This window comes from Trametes versicolor (assembly GCF_000271585.1).
Source record: "Trametes versicolor FP-101664 SS1 unplaced genomic scaffold TRAVEscaffold_3, whole genome shotgun sequence".
NCBI classification, from domain to species: domain Eukaryota; kingdom Fungi; phylum Basidiomycota; class Agaricomycetes; order Polyporales; family Polyporaceae; genus Trametes; species Trametes versicolor.
Window position 1 is genome coordinate 3487077 of NW_007360323.1, and position 10356 is coordinate 3497432.

General features: G+C 57.5%; 5 protein-coding genes across 5 annotated transcripts; 1 reads left to right on the forward strand and 4 right to left on the reverse strand.

Moving 5' to 3' along the window:
• Nucleotides 1-558: 558 nt before the first annotated feature.
• TRAVEDRAFT_18731 (uncharacterized protein) lies at nucleotides 559-1679 on the reverse strand (the record flags this gene model as incomplete). The annotated part of the gene is made up of 2 exons (XM_008036560.1): nucleotides 559-738; nucleotides 852-1679. 2 exons carry the CDS (start codon nucleotides 1677-1679, stop codon nucleotides 559-561), a joined length of 1008 nt encoding a protein of 335 aa, XP_008034751.1.
• An 808-nt stretch (nucleotides 1680-2487) lies between these two features.
• On the reverse strand, nucleotides 2488-3063 carry TRAVEDRAFT_86535 (HET-domain-containing protein; the record flags this gene model as incomplete). The annotated part of the gene is made up of 1 exon (XM_008037735.1): nucleotides 2488-3063. A coding segment is annotated over one exon (576 nt), but the record flags the coding sequence as incomplete, so codon positions are not given.
• A 1291-nt stretch (nucleotides 3064-4354) lies between these two features.
• On the reverse strand, nucleotides 4355-6486 carry TRAVEDRAFT_45128 (high nitrogen upregulated cytochrome P450 monooxygenase 2; the record flags this gene model as incomplete). Its single annotated transcript, XM_008036931.1, has 10 exons — nucleotides 4355-4712; nucleotides 4768-4857; nucleotides 4917-5161; nucleotides 5235-5394; nucleotides 5444-5518; nucleotides 5571-5594; nucleotides 5646-5871; nucleotides 5924-5992; nucleotides 6054-6384; nucleotides 6436-6486. 10 exons carry the CDS (start codon nucleotides 6484-6486, stop codon nucleotides 4355-4357), a joined length of 1629 nt encoding a protein of 542 aa, XP_008035122.1.
• A 2191-nt stretch (nucleotides 6487-8677) lies between these two features.
• Nucleotides 8678-9008, forward strand: TRAVEDRAFT_45129 (uncharacterized protein; the record flags this gene model as incomplete). The annotated part of the gene is made up of 3 exons (XM_008036932.1): nucleotides 8678-8783; nucleotides 8880-8905; nucleotides 8955-9008. 3 exons carry the CDS (start codon nucleotides 8678-8680, stop codon nucleotides 9006-9008), a joined length of 186 nt encoding a protein of 61 aa, XP_008035123.1.
• Nucleotides 9009-9308: 300 nt separating this feature from the next.
• On the reverse strand, nucleotides 9309-10097 carry TRAVEDRAFT_45130 (uncharacterized protein; the record flags this gene model as incomplete). Its single annotated transcript, XM_008036933.1, has 3 exons — nucleotides 9309-9512; nucleotides 9575-9994; nucleotides 10050-10097. The coding sequence occupies 3 exons, from the start codon at nucleotides 10095-10097 to the stop codon at nucleotides 9309-9311; spliced, it is 672 nt and encodes a 223-aa protein (XP_008035124.1).
• Between the last annotated feature and the right edge of the window lie 259 nt (nucleotides 10098-10356).

Consider the following 10356-nt stretch of genomic DNA (forward strand, 5'->3'; position numbering starts at 1 on the left):
GCTGCGGGTACCTTCAGAGGACGGACCGTGGACTCCAGTCGCTGTGATGTTGCGAAGCCTTAGGCGGGGAGTGCTAGCCCCTTGCCGACGATGGACCGGCCACTCACCAGGGTAGGGCTGCCCGGGACGCGGGGTGCTAGCCTACTCGGCCTCCTGGGTACGACCTCTGTTCATTCCTCTGGTGGCGTGTTGATTATATCGACAACGATTATCTTCCGCCTCCGAACGTAGGGCTGGTTTACGAGCCTACCCTCACCCGTATCTGATTTATCCGCGCGTCCATTAGTTATCATTATACTGGTTTTTTAGCCGCCCCTTACAACTGAAAGCTCGTGTCACCTGCAAAGGAGAATGGACGCAGGGCACCTTCTCAGCGCACTCGTATGCCACATAGGTCTCTCGACTAGCACCGTGGCGGTAGTTCTTTTCGGGGGTGCTGTGTTTCGAGCTTCCACCTAGGCTCCCACACACCGAGTACATAGACTTACATAGCCTCAACTATCGAAACTCCTCACAAAAAGGATACATTTCAGATAGCCACGTGTTATGTATGAGCTACTAGTAGAAAGCCGAGACCAGGTTCACGAGGGTGTACAGCATGTTAGCGGACAAAATTGTCAAAGACCTAGGACGTGAAGCAGCCAGTAAGAATTCGCGCGGTGCTAACTTGAAGGGCACCCTCCCAAAGAGGCCTCCACTCAGCCCTGCCGTTTTGGTGTCCTTGGCCCCAGCTGGGAACTTGAAACGGGTGGGGAGCCTAGCTTTAACGGTTTTGCTGATGTGTCAGCACAATCCACAACAAAGATCATCGTAAATACTACCTGAGATGTCCGACTCATTGCGGGTCTGACCATCGATGGCCCGCGGTCGTCGTACAGCAGTGGTGGTTGCCAAGGAGCGGAGACAGTCGTAGCCCGGACGCGAGGCTTCAGATTACGAGCTGGCGGAGCCATAGGTGTAACGCCACTAGCAGACACGAGTTTCGCCTGCAGGTTTGCTTCCATATGTACATCCCGGGGCCGGCGGGATGTCAGTGAGTCATGCCTGGGAAGACGTCGCGATGGGGAATCTTGAGATTGGCCCTTCAGAGCAGTCGTCTCAGGGTTGGGCATCGTGACAGATGAGTTTGGCAACGCTGGTGAGATCTGCCGCGAAGTGCCCGTCGGCTGGGGCCGGGCCTGCCCTCGAGCCTGGCCAGCTTGGAGCTTCTGCAGGGAGGAAAAGTACTCGCCCTCCAGCCCGATATCCAGACAGTAGGAATCAGCAGCCGGCCAGGGTGTAACGCTTAGACGGACTTCCTTCTTCTCACAGACGTAGTAGGTCGACCTAGTCTTCCAGGAGCTGATGTGAACATGTGTTTTCGTTTTGGGACAGATTTGTGGGGATCGCAAACCCGGACCTCGGAAATGGGGAGCCGCGGGGGACGGCGAAGACCAGCTTGTATTCAGCCGACGTTTGTCGCCCTGAGCAGCAGGCTTTGCAAAGCTCCGGTCCGCGACGGCAGGGAATGCGACGGCCGCGAACATCTTCCTCGAGCTCCCGCAGCGGCCGAACGTAATGGAAAATTCGATCGCGTCCAGAGCGGGCTGGTGCTTTGAGACGATGCGTAGTGCAGAGGGTGGCTCGATAGCCTTGTCTGGCTCTATAGGGGGGTCGCTATCCAGCTTCAGCCCGTACATGTCTAGATAGGAGATGATCCAGGAAGGAATGTATAGAAGGTGCGGTTCTTGGAGTTGAAGGCCGTGATGGATATCGGGTAAAGAAGAGGGATGGATGTCGGTAATGTATGCCCTCCTGATCAGAGCTGTACCGTTTGACGCCTTTGACGTGTTCTGCTCAAGGTGACCCCCATTTCCCGGACTGACTCGGGAAGAAGATGCGCCCTTAGTGTTCCCCCCTGTCCAGGGAATCCAGCCATGATAGCGGAGCTTTTGTATATTAGAATCGCAGATGGTGATGAGCTTGTAGGTGGAATCCGACGACCTGAAGCCCGCGCGGAAGAGTGGAAGGGAGTCGGAGCCACTCTGAGACGGCCATAGGGGGAGAGCGACGCATAGACCGGAGGCGTTCTTGCAGAGAAGCAGCGCAAGCGAAAATGGCTGTCCGACGACGATGAGGAATTTGCAGCGAACTCCCAAACTAGTCACACGATGTTCGTAGACAGTCTGCGGGGGGTTGTGAGTTCACTCGCGTGCGTATCAGGTGTAGAGTACGCACGGCGTCATCAGGAATGCCGTCCGAATCTATGTGGAAACACTTGCGTGCCTGTTGGGCTACCTCGTCCATCGATGTTACCGTCATCAACGCATGCCGGAACTGAGCTGGAGATGATGCAAATAGAGATTTGCTCTTCTCGAAAGAGGGCGGTTGGAAGTCATGCGGGTGATGTGGCGAAATTCTGGGTGCAGATGTGGCAAGATTGGGTCCGCTACGGGTTTGAATGGGGGTGGAAGACTCAATGCGGACAGTGGGTGACCACGTATCTCCCCAGGCGAAGAGTGTGTGATCGGCAGTACACTTCATGATCTTCATCTGCAGTCGCCGAAACGCATAGTTTCCCTCCCCATAGATTGTGGCCATCGAGATGTTGAAGATGCCGAGAAGGGAGTACGCCTCGTCTTCAGTCTTCGAAGTCTTGCGATTCGATGCCCACGACATGCGACGAGCGATACTGACTCTCTGGATAGGGAGACGGAACGTCAAGACGTCAGTGTCGATGGCAGTGATCTCCTGGAGTAGGTCGGCTAGCCCCGCCTTGGTGCCAAGATACTTCCACTGGTTGGACAGGAAGACGAGACAACGAGGTGCAAGAAGTTCCTGGAGCGACCACCCTCTCTTGAACCAGTTACTGCCACGAAAGGCCGAGGGTTGTGTCTTGACGGCGCAGCCATCCGGCACGTCGTGTAGGTAGGCGAGACAGATCGCCGCCTCTGCGTACCATCTATACATGGAGTTGATCGCCTCTTCGAGTTCTGCATTGTTCCGCTTGTCTATGCAGCATGTATCGTTCCATACCCAGCCGAATCCTAGCTGCTTCGCGACGCGCGCACATCCGCGAACCTTGGCGTGTATCCCGTTCCCTTCATCTTCGTAAGACGTCTTTCCCTTCATCAGGAAAAGCCAAATCCTCCAGACGGAGACGCCCGACTCCAGCGCTCCAGGGGCCTCCATATGGAGACACGTTCTCCATCCCTGCGACAAACCTCATCTCGCGCTTGCTTCGACGTACGAGCTCATAGATCTGGCCTTCCGTAGGCCGGCCGCAATAATTTTAATTGTGAGCGGGGAGGGCGTCGTTGGTGAGTCGCGCGGGGAAGCCGTGGGAACGCCTCCATAGGCTCCATATGGCCGCGGATGGAGACAGGGCGTCTCCGCATATTGGGGGGGAGTCTCCAGCGCTCAATCCAACCACCTGTTACCATATAGGGCCCCTGGTTCCTGAGGTCATTCCTGATGTTGAGTATCAGCTTCTGAACATCCTCGAAAGTCTGCTCTGCGGAGAGATGGCCACTAGCCCAGACATGCGACAGAATTGCGTATCCTTTTCTCGTGGCCCTGAGACAGTTAGTGTGCTTCAGCTTCTCGCAATCGGAGCTGATCCAGATAGGAGCAGATACTGCATACCCTTTCGGCGACGGCTTTTCTAACACCTCCTGTAGGTTGTTGAAATATACAAGCTCGAGCTTTTCCGTGGAAAGCAGCCACATCACTGTCATAAATATCGTTAATGGAAGCATTATGGGCGGCGGCGTCTTGACGTGGACTTACAGTCTCCCTCTTTACTGGCTAATAAGATGTTCTAGTGTGTTGTGAGGTGCAGCTTTCTCGGAGCTGTCAGCGGCAGCGAAGCAAGACTCGCTATATATGTATGATGGTCCTGGCAGGGTGCGACTCGGAAGCAAATCCGCCGCTGCCGCCGGACGGGCGGCGGCGTCCCGATAACAACTTTAGTTCGTGGGCGCTGTAGGGCGAGCTCTGTCGGAGTCAAGAAGTCATGAGAAGCACAAGGACCGGTGGTGATCCTGCCGGAGATGTTGTTGATATACATGTACCTCGTAGTCTGAGGGAATAGGGCTTACCGGTTAGTCGGCCTTCAACAAGGTAGCAGCCCGTACTAAGTAGGAGCGTGGACGACGCGACTTGAACGTGAAATGTCTGGCATGAGACCCAAGGAGTACATCAGGGCGATATCATCGACACAATATACAATGCAGGCAGAGAGGGCGAGGGAGGAAATTTGTCTGGCTAGACGACCAGGTGACCGAGCTCGCCACACAATGCGTGGCCTCACGACACGGAAAATGGTGCGACATAGAAGCCCGGTCCGAACCGGTAGCACTCCAAATTCCTGAGCTTACGCCACCCTCGGCGTAAGCACCACCTTTAACGCCGGCTTCTGGATCACAAACCAATCCTCCAGCCCCTCCTCATACTTACGATGATCCCATCCATCCGGAAAGCGCATCTCGAAGCGCCGCACGAGCAGCACCGCGAGCATGCGCATCTCCTGCAGCGCGAGCCCGCGCCCGACGCAGTTGTTCGGCCCGAACGAGAAGGGCGCGTACGCGCGCGTGTCGTGCACGAAGGCCGGGTCCGCGTCGGGGGCGCGGAGCCAGCGGTCGGGGTAGAAGGCGTCGGGGTCGGAGAAGTAGCGCGGGTCGCGCTGGAGGGAGTAGAGGTGCACGTAGGTCGTCGTGCCCTCGGGGAGGTAGCTGTGTGCGGATGTCGTCAGTGCTTCGGTCTCGTGTTCGCGTGGAGCGTACGTACTACGATCCTGCGGCGCGCCCGCCCGACCCTTTGGCCACGCGCCGTTGGCTGCCGTCGACAACGACGGGGTAGAGGCGGAGCGTCTCGTTGCTATCCGGCGAAACGCGGTGAGTGTGAGCCGACTCGGTCCCATAACGGAGGACGCTCACATGACGGCGTTGAGGAACGGCATGCTTGCGTGATGCTTAGTGTCCAGCGGGTCCTCTCCCGGGGGGAAATAGCGGTCGACCTCCGCTTGCAGGCGCTCGTATACGGCGCGGTCGGCGAGGACGAAGTAGAAGAGGTTGGAGAGCGCGATGGAGGTCGTGTCTGCGCCCGCGATCATGGCGAGCACGCCGTTCGAGACGGTCTCCGGGAAGGGTGGCGTGACCGCGTCTGCCCCGTCTTCGTTGTTCTATAGATCAATGCATAAGATATCGTGCTCGTGGCTTACAAGAGACCGGCGGCAGTGCGGCGGGGCTACTCACGAGATAGTAGAACAGGTCGCGGCTGAGCGAGCCGTTCTTGAGGCGCTCAATGGCAAGGCCTCGGCCTTGGGCGACCAGACGCTGAGTCGTGCGCGCAATAGCAGGGATACGACGCAGGTACAGAATCGCCCAGGGGAGCTGTCCAAAAGCATGGAAGTAGCTGCAGATCTGTGAGCACGAAATAACGCTCCGAACAGCACAGTACGCACACGATGCCTTCTTCGAGGACATGCCACTTGCTCCCTGAGCTGCCGTCCCGAATCATCTCGGATCCGCCACCGAACCTGCAGGATTGCACGTAAATAGGAGTACGAAGCATGACTGCGCAAGACTCACGCCATGTCGCTCATAAAGTCAAACCTGTGGACAGGCTTTCAGCGTCGGCATCCCGCACAAGAGTGAATCACGCACGTGAAATACGCAAACCACTTGCCAAGGTCAACCTCACCCTTCTGAGCAGCGAGTGCCTGGACGAGCGCATTAGCGCGTTTTGCGACGATCTCTTCGTAGCCCTTCAGCGCGGAGGCATTGAACGCTCTGTTCCACGGTTTGCGCCGGCGAGCATGCTCGATGGGGTTGCGTTCAGCGATGAGAGAAAGACTGTTGCTGAACGCCATCTTGGAGTTGAACCCATAGCCTGGGCGCGCGCGATGAGTGTGACAAGCTTCACGAGGGTGGTAAGCACTTACGGGGATCCTTGGGGATGGTACTGACAGAGGGGAGGGCGTCCACGTCCCGAATAGAGACCTCGTTTGGCCCTGTTAATCATAGTAGTGAGGAGACGGTGGCGATGTTGCAATTCGAAGAGAAAACGCAAACCTGTCCGGACTACGTCTCCATATCTCTCATGAAGTTGCTTGATGAACTTGTGCTGGGCGCCCCGGCTGGCGATCCATATCAGGGAGAGCTTAGAGACCTTGAGGTATAGGGGGCCGGGATAACTGGCTAACGGATGGAAAGGAGAGAGGCGGTATACGACTACGGAAAGCACGAGGGTAGATAGATAGATGCCGAAGGCGTATGTTATTGCCGCCAGGAGGGGGGCATGGGAATTGAGAGCAACAGAGAAGAGGGTCGGAGGGAGCGCGAGCAGGGCAAGTTGGGCTGCTAAATTGTCAGGCTCGAAGCGCTTAAAGACTTGGTGAGCTCCCTGCAAGCAAGGTTAGTAAACGAGGTGGCTTGAAACTGGAATGAAACTCACAAGGCCCGCAGAGACGACGGCAAGGACGATATCGGTTGGGATGAGGTGCATGGCGACGAAGGTGCAGGTTACGCGGCGAGAAGCGAATGGACCCAGCGGGGCGGTTGCAACGTGGGATGTTTCGTTTTAAGTTATAGCGGTATACGGGAGATAAGTAGGCTCAGCGTGGACTAGGACAATGTCTTGATGGGGCTACCGAGCGCACGAAGAGCGGGCGGGAAGGGCCCGCCGCGTGCACTGCTTCCCGCCGAGGGCGGATCCCGCCAATTTCAAACGCTTCGCGAAGCTCCCTGTCACAGCTCCTCCCCCTGAGGAACTGCAACGTACGAAACAGTCTCTCCCGGCCGACGTGGAACCAATATCTAACCAGCATTGGCTTCACTGTCTTGATATCGGTGGTGGAGGCGGAGCGGCTATAAAACACGTGAGTTTCGCGAGGTTGCTGATCACTGCAGAGATCCGCTTCATCTGAAGACCTCTCGCGACTAGTTGAAGACGACAGGGAAAGCCAGCTCTGTTTTGCAGGTGGTGGGAGGACAACGAGTGAACGACGAAGCTGCCGCCGATCGCCGCGGAGTTGGTTCCGCATTCCCGTTCAGGCAGTTCGTTCGAATCAACCTTCGCGCTGCTCTTTCTCGACTATCCATGGTTTCTGCTACGTTTATCCTCCCTTGGTTGCTCAGCGGCGCTCAGGACGTCTATGGGATGATGAACGTAAACTATGACGTGAGTGCCGAACTCGAACGGACAGTTCATGCTCTCATGACCCATACTTGGGTTGCCCGGTGTGGAGGCAGTCTCCCGAGTCCCAACCTCCCACTCGTCCTAGATGTATTCTCCATAATAAACGAACCGCTATCGCATGGTCACTTTACCCACACAGGACGCGAACAACGCTCCAATCCGAACCGTCAGCCTCTCGGCGGGCGGGACTAGTCCCGATCCAAACCGCCAGCCGTATATCAACCTGCCCGCGCTCGCCTCTTCCCCCCACACTCTCTCCTCCGCACCCCGTGCACCATCCCGCGCAGTGCCCAAGGACATGGCGACCAAGTACTACACGCACACCGCACCCACTTGCTTCTCTATGCGGCGCCGCAGCAGGTCCCTCGCGCCCTACTACCGGACCGCGGTCGGCCACTAGGCGGCTCCCGTCGCCCTGGCGGCGACGGACTGCACACACCTCTAGTCGGCTGACACTACGCAACGCGGGAACGGGCGCGACCAGGGCCGGCAGCACCCGCGGCGCTCCTTTGCGCTGCGGGCAGCCTGGGAGGACGGGCCGTCGACGCCAGTCGCTGTCGGGGCCGGGAACTCGGGGGTGAGTGCTAGCCTCCTCACTCCTGGGCGAACGCTATGGTCCACGTACACAAGGCTTCTGGTCGAGGTCTGGGGGCGCCATTGCATACCTCCTGCTTCGGCGGGGGGTGGCGTCTCGTCATCGCGACTCCTCCCTTCCTTTCTTCCCCTTATTTTTGAACATGGGGGCTTCGCGCCCTCTCCCCCCCAAAAGGCAGCTTCGGCTCGCACCGTTCGCGGTGTCTCGGCGGTTACGGTTTCGTTCTCGGACTTGGCTTCTGACTTCTCGTTCCCGTTCCGTTCCCGCTCTCGTCTCAGAAAACCCCACAAAATCCCAAAAAAAGTCCAAAATAGTAAAACGAAAAAAGATACGGCGGCTACGGTCTCGTTCTCGGACTTCCCGGACTCGTCTCGTTCTCGTTCGCGTCTCCAGAAAACCCCATAAAACCCAGAAAAAAGTCCAAAATAGTAACACGAAAAAACATACGCATAACATAGAATACTCCATACATAGCCTCGTCCTAGACTCCGCTCCCCTCCGTTGTACTCCTGACTTCATCTAGACTCGGCACCTCAACACGGACGACCCTTCAAGCCCTGGACCCCCCGCAAGCCGACTCGAACTGCAAGACCCGGACGATACCGCGGCGGCGCCTGGCCAGGACCTCATCCACCCTGCGACCTGTGCTCTGTTGCAAGCCCTGCCGCTTGCATCGTGCGAGTTGTTCAGGCCTGCACGCGCACCCTCGTGGTCGCTGCAGCCATTATTTTTTCCACATCGTCCCTTCGGGGGCTGGTTACGTTGGTTCGAGGCTTGGGGGAGAGGGCGCGGACTCGTCCGCCGAGGGTGCGTCTTCCTCCTTCATCGACTCGACCATGTTCATATCCGCTAAACGGGCTCTAGACCTCAAACCCGCAAGCCGACTCGAATACAAGACCTCCCATGGACGATACGGCGGCGCGGCTGGGCCAGGACCTCATCCACCCTGCGACCTTGGCTGCGTCGCAAGTCCTGCCGCTTGCGTCGTGCGAGTCGGTCAGGCCTGCAGGTGTATCCTCGTGATCGCTGCAGCCATATTTTTTCCACACCCTCTTCGCGAGGCGTCCCTTCGGGGGCTGGTTTCGTTCCGGTTTTGCCTTTACAGGAGAGCACGCCGTCTCGATACTCCAGGTACGTCCGCTGCGTGTACTTCGAAGCCGTATACTAACGATGTCTATAGGAATCCCACACAAGAAGCCGCCATCCGGAGGCGTTCCTTCCGGAGCTGGACTAGTGATTCGTCGTCGTTCGTGTGTATCATGTTATGCTGTTGTTCTGAATCCACTGTGCTCTGTTCTCGATCCGTCAAATGTGTGATGAATTATGTGTGGCGGAAGCTCGTTCACTTTCATTCGTATCCGCATCCCCCTTGTTCGCTTAAGAGTGGCCTGCATGCCTGTGCGCCGACTTCGTCTCAACGTCTACATGCTTGCACGCATATACTAGGGGTATATTCCCCGGCGCCCGGCCGGACAGTCCAATGAGTAGACAGAAACGTACAGGTACACGACAACAATCCTAAAGCAAACGTACTCTATTCGAACACGACGGCGATGTCCGGCCCCTTCGTCTCTAGCCACCTTTTCCACATCGTCGCATAATGTGGCGTCCACCGTCTCCCGCCACCGCAGAACACTTCTTCGTCGCTCACCAACCTGGATATCCTGTGTATCTCTCTCCGGTCACGGCTGCTGAAATACTGCAATTGCTTCGCCGCCTCTTTTAACGTGGGGTGCATCTGTGGGTATGACGGGATAAGTCTTGCCGCCACTCGCCGCCACCACAAAAACGAAGACGTACCGGTCCCCGGAACACCATCCTATGCCATTTACAAAACGCCCTCGGCGAGAGCTGGTACTCCGTCGCCTCCGCGTCGACCCCCTTCGTCTCCCTATACGCCGGCGGAAGCCGCGGCACATAATACCGCACCAGTGGCACCCCCAGTGGCGTCTCGTTCGCGTCCGACGCCCCAAACGCCCGCCTGGTCCGCTCCGCCGACCTCCAGTACACGTCCTCCTGCTCCGGGGTGCTGTACGTCGTGTACCGCGGCCGCTCGCGTTTCCCAGCAAGGCTGCTGAACCAGACGCGTATGCGCGCCACCAGCCGGAAGGGGTCCCCCGCGCGCCAGCACTTGACGGCGACGACGCCACCGGGGTAGGCGAGCGGCCACGCTACTAGGAAGGCTTTGAGCAGCACGTGGCAGAGGTTCTGTAGCGTGGACTGGATGGAGTATCATCATGAGTGTTTTGCACGCCGTAGACATTACGAAACTCACCATAGATATGTTGTGATTCCTGAGCGTCATCGGAAGTTCCAGGTGCATGGTGACAAGCGATGTTGGAAGAAGTCAGAAGTGAGAGTGGTTCCTAGAGCGAGGTGAGAATGTCGTCGCTGTGCTGTACACCGCTCCGCACAGGTCCCGCGCAACGAGGACTCCATGAGGTGGCCCGTGCTGCAGTCCGCCTCGGCCCAAAGGCTATCAAATGAACGGGCCCAGTCGAGCACAATGTTCGACTCAGCAGCCGCAGAACAAGGACCCATCGCGCACCAATCGATCGAGATGGCGATCGCGCAAGAAACGC